The sequence below is a fragment of the Carassius carassius genome, chromosome 23 (assembly GCF_963082965.1).
Source record: "Carassius carassius chromosome 23, fCarCar2.1, whole genome shotgun sequence".
NCBI lineage: Eukaryota > Metazoa > Chordata > Actinopteri > Cypriniformes > Cyprinidae > Carassius > Carassius carassius.
In genome coordinates this window covers 25748431-25767250 of record NC_081777.1, presented here as the reverse complement: position 1 = coordinate 25767250, position 18820 = coordinate 25748431, and the positions used below count along the sequence as shown (strand labels likewise).

At 36.7% G+C, this 18820-nt stretch overlaps 2 protein-coding genes across 6 annotated transcripts in view; one reads left to right on the top strand and one right to left on the bottom strand.

The window, feature by feature from the left end:
• LOC132101647 (thromboxane-A synthase-like) overlaps positions 1–7381 on the top strand; it is a 62186-nt gene extending 54805 nt beyond the window's left edge. For both annotated transcript variants that reach the window (XM_059506739.1, XM_059506740.1), the window contains exons 11-14: positions 5649–5737; positions 5953–6090; positions 6367–6529; positions 6644–7381. In XM_059506739.1, the coding sequence (XP_059362722.1) occupies positions 5649–5737; positions 5953–6090; positions 6367–6529; positions 6644–6739 (486 nt within the window). In that variant the 3' untranslated portion in view covers positions 6740–7381. The remainder of the gene's footprint in view (positions 1–5648; positions 5738–5952; positions 6091–6366; positions 6530–6643) is intronic.
• A 1644-nt stretch (positions 7382–9025) lies between these two features.
• LOC132101646 (protein mono-ADP-ribosyltransferase PARP12-like) lies at positions 9026–18100 on the bottom strand. 4 transcript variants are annotated; one of them, XM_059506736.1, is made up of 12 exons: positions 17674–18100; positions 14835–14970; positions 14220–14484; positions 13966–14076; positions 13138–13270; positions 12236–12419; positions 11934–12054; positions 11249–11345; positions 11060–11147; positions 10685–10815; positions 9938–10089; positions 9026–9800 (listed from the first exon to the last, which is right to left on the bottom strand). In XM_059506736.1, exons 1-12 carry the CDS (start codon positions 17982–17984, stop codon positions 9544–9546), a joined length of 1986 nt encoding a protein of 661 aa, XP_059362719.1. In that variant the 5' UTR covers positions 17985–18100; the 3' UTR covers positions 9026–9543. The 4 variants fall into 4 exon arrangements, with proteins under 4 accessions (XP_059362719.1, XP_059362718.1, XP_059362720.1 ...); XM_059506735.1 differs by having other exon boundaries at positions 13966–14079; positions 17674–18099; XM_059506737.1 differs by having other exon boundaries at positions 13966–14079; positions 14816–14970; positions 17674–17811.
• Between the last annotated feature and the right edge of the window lie 720 nt (positions 18101–18820).

Sequence of the window (18820 nt, the reverse complement as noted above, 5' to 3'; positions counted from 1 at the left end):
GGCTGGGGTGCAGGCTTGATGGAGCCCAATCACGGTGGATGAAACAGAGATGCAACACTACCCAGCATTCCCTTCTATAGATTGGATATTTTCAGTCTGGATTCTCTCAGCGCTTCTCTAAACATTGGGCTGGAACCGTTTAAACTATTTGAACTGTTGCATTATTAAGAGGAAGTGTACACGGAAACCTCATTCTTTAAAGTGAGCCAATCAGATGCAAGAGTCACAGACCACAGTGCCAGTGTTGTTGCAAAAATGTGTTTCATTTGGGTTTTGGTTTGTGTAGATTTAGGTCCATCTGCTGTGGCTTTATTGTTGTTTGTTACCCCACCATTGTAAAGTAGGTAGATTTTCTTCTCCAAACTGCATCAAAAACCCGAAAACCATGAAGCTGTAATTTATGTGGCAGCATTATGTGCATGTACATGCACAACTAATTATTTTTTTATTTTTAAAATAATTTTTTTTAGTGTTTAATTTAGATTTATTTTTTTTTATATTGAATAATGCTGACAACTTTTTTGCCATAAACGTCATATATACTGCATATATATTTGTTGTCAATCTCACAATTGAAATTCTGTGGCCAAAACTATCTGTTGTATAATAGCAAAGACGGCTTTACCTTTGGGATACGTTGAGATGTTCTCAAGGATAAACTTGACTTTCAGTCTTCACATTTTGGTTAAACAGCCTCCTCAAATTTTGGTGCCGGTGGTGTTTCAGAAGGAGAGAAGTCCTCCACATACAACTCACATTCAGGTCTGGCTCCATGCTGGTAGGAAGCACTTCACTTTTCATGACCCATTCAGTTCCCAAAATATAAAGTGAATCTTCAGTTTCTTTCAGAAACTGTCAAATTTTCAGACTTTTCCATGCCTACAGAGGCCTTGTGATTGGAGCTGGGACAAAATCTCCTCTGTCAACTATTCAGACCATGACAAAGTATTGATTTTCTGCTCAGGTGATTTTAATTAGGCATTTTAATTAGTTTGCCCATTGTTTGTCCTTCATTCTGCAGTTCAGGCATTGGCCAGGACTGTATCATTCATACAGCCAGCCAACAGTCTTCTGACATAGGCTGTCTCCAGTTGATAAGAGCACAATCAATGCCTGTTCCACTCCCTGCAATTAGCTTCCCTAATTAACCATTTGGCCAAGGAAATAGTCACTGCAGGGGGCTGATTTCCGGGCTTGAAAGAAACCAGAGGTGTTGAGTCACCGAGTTTTACCATTTACAATTTTAAACTGCCAAAAACGTGTTAATTTTGTTGAATTGAGAAGCACTATTTTTGTTATATATATTGCTATGAAATGAGTGTATCTCTTTGAGGAAGCCCAAAAAAATTAAAAGTCATCCTCAGACTCTGAGTGAAGATTATTATTCAGTATGTTTTATAATACTGCTATTCTTTTTTGGTTTTGAATGTGCCATTGAGATTCACTGATAGGATGCATATCTGTGGTTTTAGAAACACGATAGGTTTCCCAGCCTGCACCTGTTCCACACTATCACAAGACAATGCAAGATGAGACTCATTGTGTTTATGCAGTAACAGCACCCTTGAGTATCTCCTGTCTGAACACGCATGCCTCCATCACTATCAATAACCATAAATAGCTCTTTCTGTGGAAACCTTGAGGGGTGGGTGAGATAAAAAAGCCACATCAGCCATTCAAAACTCGTAGGCACTATTCAGCCTGCATTTTCCCATAGAAACCGAAGAACTACATTTACAGAGGGCCTAAAATGGAAAAGAGATATACAGTAATGTAAATAAGTGGCTTTCAACTTGTGGATTTGAAAAGGACATGCACAGCAAGGATAATATATCTGAAAAATTCTTGAAATAATTTGAAGTAATAAGATATAAAGACACAGTTGAGAAGGTTGGGGATGTTAAGATTTTATATTTTTATGCATTTATAATAAGTCCCTTATGCTGCAGTTATTTTTGAAAAAAATATAGAAATATTACAATTTGAAAAAACTTTCATTTTTTTTTTTTTTTTTTTTTTTATGTATTTTATTCATGTGATGGCATGCAAAGATCCTTCAGAAATCATTCTAATATGATGGTTTGATGCACAATTGTTTAAAAAATTTTATTATCAATGTTAAAAACAGGATGTAATGGATTTAAAGGACTTTAACATTACTTTTTTAAGGGGTTGCCCTTGGACATCCAATGTGAAATCTGTATTCTGAAGTAAAACCATTTAATGACCACTGATATGCTGTCCATTATATATTCACATCCGGTTATGCAAAAAATTCCCATCACATATGAATGCATGCATATCATGGGCAGCTATCCATAAACAGGAGGTTAAATGTCTAAAATTCAAGAACTGATTGATTGCCTGTCTCCTCTATGACGTGAATGAAGGCATGCAGAAGCATAAATAAGAGAGACAGGCAGACGTGAAGAGGCAAGCTGCTTGTGCTCCAAGGCCTGCGAACACTTCACACACACGCACGCAAGAGAAATGAATCTCATTTGCTGAAAAGAGGCTGATATTAATACCAAGGGGCAAAGAAATATGCAGGGAAATGAGTTGTTTTAGCAGGGTGCTCCTTTGAACACGGCAAGGCTTTTTTTGTCTCTCTTGAAATGAATTTGAAGGAAACGTTTGAGTATTTTTAGGTCAAAGCATTTCCGCGGAGACCGCGTTTCTTGTTTTATTAATTCCAACAGTACGGTCCTTTGGATTTTAATGATATGTGCTGTTACATTTTAAGTGATTTTTCTTTTTTATATACTTAATGAGAATACATTAGGTTACTTGCATAGCGGAACGTGTTTGTTGTCGCCATATGAGAACGAGCAAATATGTAATTAAATTCAGAGCGCGTCTGTTGTGAATTTAAAAACACGGTAACATCTGAAGCACATCTTGAACTCTAAAAGAGGGCCAATAATCAACGTGTTTGAGGGCGAGGGGGACTGTAAACATATTTAGACAAGGATTGAAGTTGCTTTTGCTATATTTTAGTTCCAGAATGCCTTGTTTCTTCACCATGAGCTTTATGATGTGTGATCTTATTACAGTAGCTTAGCCAAGTGTTGGTCCACAAACAAGATTTAGGACACTTATTAAACCAGAAATAAAATGCTCGCAAGATCAAAGCAGACCGATTTTACCCTGTCTGACATATTCTTTTTCTATGTACTGGGTTCATCCGAGCTCTTCATTTGACCACTTCAGACCCAAAATTGCCTGCAGTCTCTGATCAGTTGTTCATAAAGTAGCATTCAGGCTCATACAGGAAGGTATTGCACATGCATTATAGCAAAATTGTGCACAATCCATCCATTTTTGCACTGGGCTTTTGTTTGTTTTTTTGATGAAAGCATAAAAAAGAATGAAAAAAGAGACTCAACCGAGACATGAAAAATTGGCTAGCCTGTCTACAGGGCCGTCTGACCTTGCTTTGTGATTTTAGAGGCATCAGTGTGCATTCAGCGGAGTTAAATTTAGTCATACTTGAGGCTGCGAGTCAGAATAAACAGAGGGTCTGTCCTTTCTGCAGAGATACGGTGAATAGTTCACGTTCTCTCAAATAAATGATTGAAATAACACAGAGCCGTGCCAAAAGAATCAAAAAAGCTTTTTTATGGCATAGAAATGTAAATATTGATCGCACTGTAGTTTTGGGCAGAGATGGAGTAAAATATGTTAGATATGCTGTGCTGCTATTCTTAAAAAAAATTCTTACTCCATGGTCACCATAGTTAAGTCAATTGTTAGTATTCTTTGTGAAGGCAAACGTCAGTAACTTCCAGTTTGTGCTACGAACATAACTGATATCTTAAATCATGCAGCTTATTACAGAGAGATTGCTATTACGTTACTGAGCAAAACAATCCCATTAATTTACATTTAAGGAGGGACGGACCTTAATATATCTGGATATTTATTATAGAAAACTAATATAATAGTAATAATAATAATAATAATAATAATATTACACTATTGTCGCATGACCAACTCGAACACAAGCGAAATCTGCATCTGGAGCTTTTTTCCAGCTTCAGGCAAAATTCCTGATCATGCAGCTATGAAACGATTGGATTTTCGTTCGTGAAATTTTGGCACATCTTTAACTGCAGAAGCTTCAGTTTCAGCTAACATTTTCAGCCTTACACGAAACTTCTGATTGTGCAAATGTAAAACTTTATTTTTCTCAAAACAATTTGTGATTTTGCAACTATCAGTAAATAGTGCCGCAACTTTAAGGGATAATTCACTCTTAATAAATTCTGTCATTAATTATTCACCCTCATGTCGTTCCAAACTCGTAAGACCTTCGTTAATCTTCAACACAAAATAAGATTTTTTTGATGAAATCCAAGTGCTTTCTGACCCAGCAATGGAACTGACATGTTTGAGGCCCAGAAAGGTAGTAAGGACATGGTTAAAACAGTCTGTGACATCAGTGGTTCAACCTTAATTTTATGAAGCTACGAGAATACTTTTTGTGTGCAATTAAAACAAAAATAACTTTATTCAACAATTTCTTCTCTTCCGCATCAGACTTTGACGTGCATTAACAACAGTACCACGATGCAAGATAAACGAAGGTTTGGAACAACAGTTCCAAACAACAACAATTCATTGGTTAAAAAACGGTGTGGGTGAACACAGCCAATTGGAAAAGAGCACAGGGTCTTGTGACAACTTTTTAAAAGTTGAACTTCTTGAATGCATGAGATGTGACAGAACACTCAAAGGACTTGTCTAGTGCATGTCTAAATAGTAAAACAATTAAAAGCAGTGCATTTGAATACTAAACACCTTCTGTGAGAAACAAACCTTACAAGACTTTACAGTATTACTGTTAAAGAAAATCTCAGTCCATGGTGAGTCTGTTGTCAAAGGTCATCACATACTACACCATCCAAACCACCTCGTCTGCTGCAGCGAGACAAAGTGCTGCCCCTCACAGTTTTTCATCACTGCCATGTCACTCTACACTGGAACCACAGTGACACCTGACGAGAGCTGACAGTGTTGCCAGACAATAGGGGGGCTTGCCAGAATCTGCCCCTTTTCTCGCCCCACTGCATCCTCTCATTTGTGCAACGGATGCTTTTACTGGTGGAACAGAGCGACTTGAGAGCAGCTAGTCATTTATAATGCCCACATTGCATGTCTGGGGGCCTCGGAGGCAGAGGATGTGGGCAGAACTGTACGGATGCGTGTTCAATGCCTGACCCCTATTTTCACAGAGCCATGCAGTGATAGACTGCTTAGCACTGCCTGCTGGGCTGCATCTGCTTCCATTTCAGTTCAAGCAAAGGATATTTTGTGTGTATATATATGTATATCCATATACTGTATATGCAGTTAAATTGATTTGCGATCTGCTCATTTTCAAAAGACATTAAAAATATTGATCATAAAGACAACTATAAAACAATCATAGTACAAAATGGATTTGTTTAGATTTATATATATATATATATATATAATTTTTTTTTTTTTTTCTTTTTTTTCTTTTTTTAAAGCCATTTTATGTTGAGAAGAATGGATTGTGCTGTAAACCTAAAAAATGAATGCTGCTGTGCTGCCACCTACTGGCCATATATAGTAACTGTAAACATTGCTGTTGTCATTTTTCAATGTTTGATTCTTTGTTTTAGGGGACTGCAGATTACTCTAATGTCCAAGAGCTGAAGTATTTAGATATGGTTATATGCGAGGCCCTCAGACTCTACCCACCAGCATTCAGGTATGACAGCTATTACTTCATAACCGGTTCAATCACATGCAAAGAACCAAAAGCATGCAAGAATTTTAATAACACTCTTACAGCTCTTACACATTTCTACGCTTTAATTACTTGGAAACACATCTATTAGAAATAAAGCAAAATGGTTTTAGGTGTTAGACTGCATTGCACTTTTTCCCCAGAGTGAATCTTGGATTTTGTGTATTTCGTCACAGTGTTGCACGCGATGTTGATCAAGACACTGTGGTGAACGGCCAGCTTCTGCCTAAAGGATCATCTCTGGAAATAGCTGCAGGTTACCTTCACTATGACCCAGAGCACTGGACCGAACCTGAGAAATTCATCCCGGAGAGGTGAACTGTCTTTCAAAGCAGAACAGTTACTGTAGATCATGATTCTATCAATCAATCAATCATAAAGCACTTTATAAAACACAGCGAGCACAAGGCCCACTAGAGGACGTCAGGCCCTCAGGCCAGCCTCATGAAGTCGGTTTCTGATTGTTTGGTCAGAGACATTCACACCAGTGACCTGCTGGAGGTCATCTTGTAGTTTTTTCAAATCTACTCTGTGGATGTTTGCATGCCTCCTGTGTGATGTGCTCACAATGAACTCGGTATTTGTCTCAGGTTCACTCCAGAAGCCAAGGCCAGCCGGCACCCGTTTGTGTATCTGCCGTTTGGAGCGGGGCCACGCAGCTGTGTGGGAATGAGATTGGCTCAGCTGGAGATTAAAATGGCTCTGCTTCACATATTTAGGCGGTTTAACGTGATGGCCTGCGAGGACACTGAGGTTCGTTATTGTCACACTGAAAAACTGCAGCTGTAGTTTGCATAAAGAATCTGTTTTCCACAAATGTGGAGATTTCCTGAGATAAGGTTTGCATTTTCTATTTATGTCACACAGGTTCCTCTGGAGTTGAAGTCACACACCACCCTCGGACCCAAGAATGGTATTTTGGTGAAAATTGCCAAGAGGGAGAATTCTGAGGATGAGTCCTGATGGAGTTTTAGTTGTCAGCTGGACAGTCTGATTCTTAACTGATTTTAAACTATTGTTCTGGAATTACCGGACAACTAAATCATATGTATCTGTGCTACTCATTTAAATGAAATGCAATTCAACACTATTAATTTACAACTAAGGCACAGATGTACACAGAGCAATGCATCACACAGTACATACTGTGGACATTATTCTAGTGAACACTATCAGCCTTTATATTTCTCACCTCAGAACAGCACTATAGAGTAATCATTATTTCTTTAAGAAACCATCCTGATGACCATCAGCACATATGCACATTTTGTTACGGAATCCAATGAAATGTAAGTCCCTTAAATGTAAATACAACTAATTATATGGAAGAAAATCAGGTTTGATTTCGATGTAAATGATTTGATAGAAGGGAATGGGATTGGACACGTCTTGCCTTATTGCCAGCAAGATATTTGAACTTCTGATGAATATTTGGCATTTTGTATTACATTAAACCACAATGAAGTTCCAGAATTATGTGATTTTTAAGATTTGGGTGTACAGTTTGTGCTTGCAATGTGATTGTTTACTCAGGGTTTGAACTGAATAAACTCTAAATGATTTGAAATCAGAAGTATTACATAATAAATGGTTTATCAGTCAGAATATATGTAGTCATCTTCAATTAAACATTTCATTTGATATCAAGCATCTTAGATTCACACATCAAAGGAATGTATAAAAGTGATGATTTCGGAAGTTCTAAACCACAGGGCTTTTAGAGGTTTGATTAACAGAAGAACAATTTTTTAAGTTTTCCAAGACTTCCCTTCTCAGTTTATCCACTAGTGACTAGAGAATTCACAATAACTGTGATTTCCTGGTTACAGTTTTTCTCATTCGCTTTGGTACATTACTCGAATCATCCTTGAGATTTGCAAAACAGTAAGTGCATTTCTCAAAACATCTCGTACAAATAGCAAAACACCATGGATTACCTGCAAAAGACAATCTCTTGCTCAAAATCTTTAGTTCATCTCTCAAAAATAAATATCTGTGTCAATGAACACGTCAGGTCTGCTAGTGGTCTGATTAAATAAATGTAAAAAAATATATAAATAAATAACCTTTACAATATCATTGTGATATAGAAAAGGAAACAAATGAAAATAAGTCAATTTTCTGAATTTGTAACTCTTATGTTGTCCTCTGTCTATACAGTATATGCTTTCTAACTGAAGATTCATGAGATGAACCTTTGAGCTATTTCAGAGAAATGGTTTATCATTGGTTCATCATCTACATTCTCTTCATTAGATTCACTTGCACAATTCATGCCAAATAAAAGTAATAATAATTTGTAAAAATAAAAAGTGTGCTTGGCAGTTTATGACAACTAGATTAACCATTTTGCATTTAATGACTTATACGATGGACTAAAGACTAGATGTTTTGAGCGATAAGACTATTGCACAGAAAACTGTAGAATACATTTTGAGCGACATGACATTAGCAACTGATAATGTAGGAAACGGCAGATAAATGTGCGTAATCAATTGCATGAATGTACAAAAGCAATCGCAACTTGTTCAAAAGAATGAGAAACTGGTTTTGTGATGTGTATAAATGACTAGATGATGCGGAGGTTGTACAAGTAGTTTTGAGAATTTCATTTCTGATTTGAGAAATGCACCAAAGTGACTGAGAAAAACTGTGATGTCCTGCTTTCTTTTGCCTTCAAAATCTGCGATTTTTGGGGGGGTATTAAGTGCTGCAAATCATTCCTAGTTGTTTGTCAAACTGTATTGTTTATAGCTGTGCTGTACTTTGCATATCAGTCTATTTCCAAAGGTCCAGGAATGTGAAGGGTGTAAACAGTAAGCAAAGGTTCAAAGTCAAACACTAGCTGAAAGACTGATATCTATTTAAAGGGATAGTTCACCCAGAAACTTTTGTTTTTATCTACTGTACTTAGACAAAACACAGAAGGTGGATGTCTTTATAGAACTGATCCATACGACTCTTACACTATATTTCATGTTCTCAGAGTCTGAACATAGATGATAACTTTTTGTGAAAAATAAACTGACCGATATTTAAGTTGTAGACATCCACCCTAGTCTTTTTTTTTAGCACATTCATTAGAAGTAGCCATTTTTGTTTTGTTGTTTGTTTGTTTTTTGACTAATCTGATTATTATTATTGTCGTAAAACAAAATGGATTTTTTTTAAATCATGTAGGAGTTTAACTCACTTTATCCAACTTATAAATAACTTAACTTTTTTTTTTTACAATAATGAAAACAGTAGTTTGTTACAGTATCAGTACTTTAATTTCATGAACCTCATTCAACAATAAAATACATTAAACATGAATTATTTAATCTAAATGGGCATGAGTAATGCTCAGTATTCATACAACTGTAACTAAATCATATACTTTTCATACTGTGTTTTTATCTAGTGCAATAAAATGGATTATTTATTGATTGATACAGTAGTAAGTGGTAAGCTTTTGGCTATAAAATTCAGTGTCATAGCCAACAATGAAATACAATCACTGCAGATAATACATAAAGACCTCTACATAAAATCCTGCTATTTTGTATTTACCATTTTTACTGCACAGTGGAATGTCACAGAGGATTTCTTAGTAAAATTAATTATGAGAACACACAGTTACCCATTACATAATCCCTACAAATTTTACTTGAAAGAAGATGCCCAAGAGTTGTAGATTTTGGTTATGTTCAGTGATGTTAACATAAATCATCTATGTAACAGGACTTTCAAGAAATATGTAGACAAGGAGACCTTTACTAGACAAATTAAGAGTATTCAATGATGTACTCAGGATAGATCTGGAATTTCTCGAACACAACAAAAATGGCTGGGTTAGCCTCATTGTCAACACAGCTGTCATAAAAGCTTTGAGTGTTGGGTTTCTGTGGAGGACGGACCAAAGTATTGTTACCCCTTGCGAAGTTTCCCACCAGCACCAGTGCCACGAACATCTTCTTGGTCCTGCCGTTCCTGGATTTTGCATATCTGTCAGAGTATGAAGCATCTCTGGCAAAATAGCTGCCTGTACACAAAAAAATAAACACATTCAAAAATATCCAATATTTGGGAAAGCATTCAATAATAACTCTTTGAATGTAGGCTACATGACAAGAACTGTTATACAGATATGTAAATACTGTTATATAAATATGTAAATACCTTTCCCATAAAGTGTCCCGTGACTTCCACAGATCCTCCAGTCAAAGTTTTGCTCACAAATTGCTGCTATAAGAGACTCATCTGTACCATGGAAAAGGTAACGCTGGTCAACTGCACTCCCTCCATTTCTCTTATTCATCTGTTCTTTTTGCCTTGGAAAGAAAACATGGTATAATGGATTCATCAGATCAATAAATAGAGTGTACCATATTCAAAATACTAATTATAAGTATCTGCTAAAAGTGTAAATATTTATTAATAAGTGTACAACGTACAATATACAGTGTATTTATGTATTAAATGCATTTAAACCAGACTTATAAATAATAGTACTATTTAAAAATACATAATTTGATGTACCGTTATGCATAATACATTTTATATAATGTATTTATAATTAAATATATTCATATTAAATATTATTACATTTATAATAATGTCTCAAATTAGTAATAATTTTATTATTTTCAGATTAAGTATTTATTTACTTTCTCATCGCACAATTAAAGTGTTGAACTACATCTGTGTGATCTTGAGAAGAACTGACTTCATAGTCACACACTCACTAGAATGGCTCAGAAAAGTCAAGGTAGTTCTGACAAAAGCTCTGGCATCATTTGTTTGAATATCAAAAAGATACATAGTATAGGTAAAGAACTGCATGTAACGGCCTTGTGCAAATAAACTTTCTTCCTGTAAAGTCATGCTTTTGTTGTTTTTCTAGTAGTGAAATACGAGAAAACGTACCACTGAAAGACCTTCCAGAGAGAGAGATTCTGCACTCTTTCAATGTTGTGAATGATGCTTCTGGGCAGTGTTCTACTAAACATTGAGCTCACCCTTTGGTATTCTTTGGAAGAGCTTTGTAGAGGGACAGTCTGAGGAAAGTCAGGAAACAAACCGGTTTCGTTTCAGAAATTCAGTACTGTTATGTTACAGATACTACAGGTGCCTGATGCTTTCCAACATATGAATAAACTTTGTGATGTTCCTAATTAAGATCCTTTGGATAAACTGTTAAACAGTAAGAGTAGAAGTAATGATCTTCATCCATAACCCTAATTTCCAAAGTGCTTAATAACTACTTGACCTCCCTGTCGTCAATGTGATTGGAATATGTACCTTGTAGGTGAAGTTATCAAGAGCTCCTTTGTCCCAGTAAGGTGGAACTTCCACAGAAGAAGATGCTGAGCTGTCTGGAGACTCACTTCTAATTAAAACACAATACACTAAAGTGCACTGAACAACTAATAAATCCTATTTAATATGTGAGCATATAATGGACAAATGGAACAGTACTGTACATCATACCCCTTGATTTTGCTCTTGACATCTTGGGCAGAAATAAAACGTGGCCTCCTTCTAACGTCCCTTTCAGTTTTGTGCTTCAGATTTTGCTGGCGCATCTCTTAAAAAAATGATATGCCATAATTTTACGTGCTTTTGACTTTTTTTTTTAAAAAAATTATAATTTAGCTTCAATTTATTTTTAGTTTAGTTTACCGTATTTTTCGGACTATAAGTCGCACCTGAGTATAAGTCGCATCAGTCCAAAAATATGTCATGACGAGGGAAAAAACATATATAAGTCGCACTGGACTATAAGTCGCATTTATTTAGAACCAAGAGAAAACATTACCGTCTACAGCCGCGAGAGGGCGCTCTATGTCTTCAGTGTAGACTACAGGAGCACTGAGCAGCATAGAGCGCCCTCTCGCGGCTGTAGACGGTAATGTTTTCTCTTGGTTCATTTCTCTCGGTTCTTGTCAAATTAATTTTGATAAATAAGTCGCACCTGACTATTAGTCGCAGGACCAGCCAAACTAAGTTGTACTAAAAAGTGTGACTTATAGTCCGGAAAATACGGTAGTTTAAATAATAAAAAAATGAAAATTAGTTTGTTTAATGTTGCAAAAGCAACATTTCTAAAGTTCATTTAAGTTTTTCATCTATTTCACGAAAGAAAAAAAAATGTTTTCGTTAACAGTAAAAGTACCTTTAAATTTGAGGATGTATTTATGGTTCTGTGAAGTGAATGAGATTTCCTTTTCATTGTCAGCCAGGTACTGTTTCTCAAGATCTTCTGAAGTGACTGACGCCACGAGTTTAGAATCTTCCTGTAAGATTCAAACAATGACGGTGGTGAAATGTTGTTAAAAGTTAACTGATTTTTTTTGTATAATATATTGACCAATAATTGCTATTCTACGTCATGTTAAATGTAACATCACAGATGATTTTTCAAACTCAGGTTCTGGAATTGCTTCTGAGAGGTATTATGTTGAAAATATCACTGACCCCTTTGCCATACTCTGTCCAACCTCCTTTGTCATTCCTCCAGTACCAGATCCATTCAGTGGTCAGAATGAAGTGAGGAGGTTTAGTGAGAGAAGACGCTGTGGACAGCCGACGCACATCTGACACTCCACATGTCATTGACATAAAGTCCACTACTTGGTGCCCTGTGCTGCTCTCAGTAATACTGCAACATGGAGAAACACAACAGGAGTAGAAAACGGTGAGACAAGCCACTATACAATTACTGGCCACTTCAGATACACATGCTAATACAAATATTTAATGGTGCATTAAATGCCCCCCCCCCCCCTAATAATACAGTTAAATATTGCATATTACATTTAAAATTATGTATACTCACATCTATGGAAGCATATGGGTAGCAATATTCAATTTGGGATGTAATATGCAAAATGACAATGCAATATGTAAAATGACAATGCATTTCTGTATTTACATTTACATTTTCCAAATTCAAAATTTGTGCAACGTTTGGTGCAAAATGAAAATGAACGTTGTTGCACAAATGTATTGGAAAATGTAAATGTAAATACATAAATGCATTGTCATTTTACATATTGCATTGTCATTTTGCATATTACATCCCAAATTGAATATTGCTACCCATATGCTTCCATACACATCACATCAATAACCTAATAAAAGCATGTTAAATTTACATATTGAGATCACTTGACCAGCTGAATACCAACTCTTGGGCTTTTTCCCCCAGTAACTGTTCCTCTTATTGGACACTTGCTCACAGAATTGATTAATCACAGCTGACAGTGCAATTCTGCAGTGGCATCTTTAGGATGTGATGGAATGATAGATTTGCAATATGAATGCTATCTGAAAACCCATTAAAAGACCACTGAGTATATTTATATGAGTATTTATACCACAAAACATTAGCTGGACTGCAGTACGCCTTCTCAATCTCCTCTTCATTTGGCAAGTCTCCCCACGTAATCCCATCCTTCTGTAATATCTGCCATTTATAGGGTAGATGGTGGTGAAAACGGGCACACTTGTCTAGAGGAACATAAATAATGGGATGGTAAAGAAAACACACTTAAAAAAAATGTTTCTTGCTTAAATTAAACAGGTCCTCAACCATTGTTGTTTGCATTTTTAGATACCATAGTTATTGTGCCTCCATGCCCTCCTATAACAAAATTAATATTTTCACTTTAATTTTAATTCAACTTTATCTAATCATTTCAAGTTTTATTTTATTTTTGTTTACATTAATTTCATTTCAAGTCACATATTTTACATAACCATGAAAAATGCTTGAAAATGGTACCAGCTGTTTTGATACCAGCTCAATGATACTTCTTCATATTTACCACTTGTGAGTTCACTTTTCCATTCAGGTCACATTACAGCATACATTTCAGATATATTTTGTAAGTTATTACTTTTGGGGAATATTTGCCTTCATTAGACAGAACAGTGAGCGAGGAGGACAGGAAGGAAGTAGAAAGGGGAACAGAATCAGACCTTCAAACTCAGGTTGCCAAAAGCACTGGTGTATTTAAGCATATGTAAAGCACAAAATAACCTGTATAATTCATATATAGACTTTAAAACTATAAAATTAGGTTCACAGCATAGTTGGTTAATGTTGATCAATATATTTTTTTAAATACACCATACATGTATTTTCTATTACGAATCACGAGGTTGAGAACCTTGTTTGCGGTTTGCTTATTCAATGACATCACCTTTGAAACTACATCCAGTGCGTATGAAAAAGAGACAGATTTCATTGTGATCCGCTTCACTGACGGAGCTACTGGATTTGTGTCTGGTGCGTCCTTTCACTGCAGGTAGAGCTACTGTCCAGATAGAAAACAGAATGAAATGAGACATGGGGGAGAAAATCTAAATAAGCACAGCAGTAATCTACAGCTATTTTGTTCAGTGCAAAATAATGTGCTAAATTAACTAAATCAGTGCCTCTCTTTCTTTCATTCACCTTTCTCACTCTTCTTGAAAGCTGAAGAAGCAATCAGTAATTTGGTCTTGTAAAGCCTGTGGAGTTTTCGCGTGTTTTCTGGACTGAGTCCTCGGGCGTTCAGGATTTTCTGAGCATTTGCATCGAAGCAGTGGGCCCTTTTGCAAACTGCTCCAAACTTACAGTCGTCCTGCAGGAAGTGTAGGCAGAGGTGCAGGTTGGTACAGGATGTCTTATATTTACAGCTGCCATATTCGCCATTTCCCTTGTTGTAATGGGGGCACACCTAGACATCACAACGTCAGGAGTCACACTTTGTAAAATGTACAAATGACATTACAAATTATAAGAAGATTATTATATTAAAAGGAATAGTTCACCCAGTTCTTAAAAAAAATCTAATAATTGACACAGGCTGCAGAAGTGGTTAAACACACATATAGTCTGAGCAGCTTCTGCAAATACTTTCCTTCTTATTCAGAGTGAGACATGCTTATATGGGTGAAAAGTTAATTTTTATACAATCTAGATGTTTTAAAGTCAGCTTCAAATGCTGTCCGGAGTCTGACATGACTTTCCAAGAGTCATCTGAATGAATCATGAGATAACTAGCAAACCTGTTTAATAGATATTGACCTCTGGAAGTAACGAGGGGTCGTTCTGAAGCAGAAGTTGAAACAACTCTGAATGCGAAAGGCCGTGAAGATCATGTTTCTCCAGGAGGTCAGAATTATGTGCTGATGTCAAGTCATGGGGATTTTTGCACTTTATCCTACGAATGACAAATAATGAAAATTAAAAAGGTTTAATCGTGTGTTCTATCATACACAGATCATAGAATCATCCATATATCAAAGGTAGAGGTTTTATACCATTGTGTAATTTTCAACAACCTGGAATTTTGTCCTACTAAGCAACCATTGTGTAAATATTAATTATTAACTGAATACACTTAGTATGTACAATGTATTACAATTATTGCTGGTACCTATTCTGATTTTACTAGTTCTTAAACTAAATATTAGTTTAAATTAATAATTTAAAGGCATATTCCACCCCAAAATGAACATTGTCATTAATCACTTACCCCCATGTCGTTCCAAATGCATTAAAAGCTTTGTTCGTCTTCAAAACAAAATTTAAGATATTTTGAATAAAAAAAAGTATTCTCGTCACTTCATATCGTTATGGTTGTACATTTACATTTACATTTAATCATTTAGCAGACGCTTTTATCCAAAGCGACTTACAAATGAGAACAACAGAAGCAGTCAGGTCAACAAGAGAACAACAACAGTATACAAGTGCCATGACAAGTCTCAGTTAGTCTAGTATAGAACGCATAGGTAGGTTTTTTTTTTTTTTTTTTTTTTTTTTTTTTTTTTTTTAATTAAAAGACAAGAAAAGGAAAAGTGCTAGTGTTAGTTGGTTAAGTGCAGGCGAAAAAGATGAGTCTTTAGCTGTTTCTTGAAAATGAGTAAAGACTCAGCTGTACGAATTGAGATTGGGAGGTCATTCCACCAGCTGGGGACAGTCCAGGAAAAGGTCCTTGAGAGTGATTTTGAACTTCTTTGGGATGGTACCACAAGGCGTCGATCACTTGCAGAGCGCAAACTTCTGGAGGGCACATAAGATTTAACCAATGAGTTTAGGTAAGTTGGTGCCGTGCCAGTGGTCGTCTTGTAGGCTAGCATCAGTACCTTGAATTTGATGCGAGCAGCTACTGGTAGCCAGTGTAACCTGATGAGGAGCGGAGTAACGTGAGCTTTCTTTGGCTCATTGAAGACAACCCTCGCTGCTGCATTCTGAATCAATTGCAGAGGCTTGACAGTACATGCAGGAAGGCCCGCCAGGAGAGCATTACAATAGTCCAGTCTGGAGAGAACAAGAGCTTGGACAAGAAGTTGGGTTGCTTGCTCTGACAGGAAGGGTCTAATCTTCCTAATGTTGTATAAGGCAAACCTGCAGGACCGGGTAGTTGTAGCAATGTGGTCTGTGAAGCTTAACTGATGATCCATCACAACTCCTAGGTTTCTAGCTGTCCTCGAAGGAGTAATGGTTGATGAGCCCAGCTGTATAGAGAAGTTGTGATGAAGCAATGGGTTAGCTGGAATCACCAGGAGTTCTGTCTTCGTAAGGTTAAGCTGAAGGTGATGGTCATTCATCCATCAGTGGTTGTACCACTGATGGCAGACGGACTATTCCGATGATGCTTTTTTATAATTTTCTGGACTATGACAATGTAATTTACTGGGCAGTCTATGGGACAGTCATAAGCCTCCTGGTTTTCATCCAAAATATTTTAAATTGTGTTCTGAATACAAACGAAGCTTTTACAGGTTTGGAACGACATGGGGGTAAGTGATTAATGACAGAATTTTCATTTTGGGGTGGAGTATCCCTTTAATGAATAGTTACTAGTGTAACGTAAATAGCAGAGACAGTTTATAAGAGACATGTCACTTCCTCAATCCAACTATATTATGGCAAACCCATAACGGCAAAGATGGCGGTTGTGTGCACTTGTCCCGCCCCTCCCGCTGGAAAGTCAATCATCTGCTTTTAACAGTAAAGCCGGGAAACATTTAAGCCTATCGTCTGGTTCCACTGACGTATGCGCACAGTTGAGGAACCCTTGCGCATGCGTAGTAAAGGTATAACCTGTGAGGAAAAAGGCGTTTTAAACCTTATTTTGGGGCAAAGTCATAAATTTTTTTCAGCGATTTTTATCATATTTCACTTTTGTTTCTATACATGCTGTTTTTATGTCCCGGTGACCAGTGAAAGCACAGTTCTGACTCTCTGCCCATTCATTTAGATAGGAGCTGGTCTTGTTAGTCTGAAATAGCTGCCTGGAGGCGTTGCCAAGATGGCGGCCGAGTGGCACGACTTGCCTGAAAGGACTTTGGAAATAGTCACCAACAACAAATGGAATACTAAAATTTATTGACAAAATTTGCAATGTCATGACTAACAATGGTCGTCAGGTGGAACAGTTGTTAAATCTATGGGAAAATGTATGGGAAAATGTATGGGAAACACATCCCGCAGCACAACCACCTGACCCCAACTTTAGTCTACTCATCACCTTGACTTTAACTGCGTTTGTAGAAGGCACACAACACAGACCGGAAGTTAACTTAGGTTCAGGCGCGTGATTCTTCATAGACATAAACAGAGAGAAGAAGCTCCGGCTACAATGTTCTTCCGCAAGACGCAAGCAGTTCTGTTTATTAAGTTAATAATATTAACCGTTAGAGCGTCGAAAGTTAGCGACTGCAGCTTTAAAGCTACTAGTCTCTACTGAATCTCTTACTAGTAAAAAACAAATAAGCAAGGCCTTGTACTAACATAAACACAAAAGCTGAATAAATGTCACAAAAAGACTTCCAATACCTTACTGTCTTTAATTAAATGCTAAATGACCGTATTCGGTATCATTTTAACAACTGGCCTAAACTCAAAGTTTACTTACCCAAATCTGCAATTTCCACACACAAAGTACCTGCACAAGTGTAGGTCTTCACACCCTGAACATTTGTCATGTTTACACAGTCGCAGTGAGGTTTTGGCTAAGATCAGACTGTCTCTGTCTGGTATGGAGCTTCTGGGATTCGCGTCTTCATCCTGAACTATAACAAACCTCTGGTGATCATCGAGCACCCGAGACAAAACCTGATCCGCAACCGTGATACTCAGCCGCAAATCCCTCTCGACTTTACCATAGTCCGTGCAGCCCTCGTGTTTGCAGATAAAGGTGAATATGTGTCTAGAGACGATGTTCATTTTCGATGCCGTCAACGACAGTAAGTGGTTTTCACTTTTCTTGAATTCAGCCGATGGTTTGAGGCATTTAAACGGAAACGAAAGCGAAACGGATGCTGGTCTTTGGCGCCCTCTCCTGCCTGCTTCTCCAGGAAACCATAAAATAGACCACCATGGCAGATACTAGTTGCTACAACTGTAACTCAAAATTATCTTAAACCTGAAAGGCAAACATGTAAAACTCGTTGGTCAATTGTAGTTTTTTTCCCTCCTTATTAGTTCTGAGGTAAAGAATTTTCCTTCTTTCAATTGCAAAAAAAAAAACCTTATACAAATTAAACCATCCCAAGTTTTATTTAGGTTAACCAAGTCCATTATGATACCAAGTCTATTTCAGACCAGATAATGGGGAAAAATTACGTTTATTTCTCTCTCCCTTTATTTCATATCTCAATTGTATTTGGTAATTGATAACAAAATGAACAACAACGACAAGAACAAGAAAAGTCAAAGGAAAGAGTACTGCGAGTTGTAAGTAAAGGAAGAGAGTGATTGGGGCCTGGCCACAAAACAAAGGACAAAATAGGAGCTCTTATTTTTATTTAGCATGAAATCATAACACAAGAGTTGTGATTAAAAGTACAATCTGACTATTATAGTATTAATAAGTCAGTTATTGACTGTCAGCTTGATTTCAAATAGTAAATGCTAAGGTGTATAGGGTTAAAAAAAAAAGCCATAACAAAGGTTGTTTGGAGCAACCATGTTTCAACAGATATTGTTTTTTAAATGCTTTTATCCTCTTTCCTCATTGGCTATGACACTTGGAAAATAATCAAACCCAGACTGTGAATTCA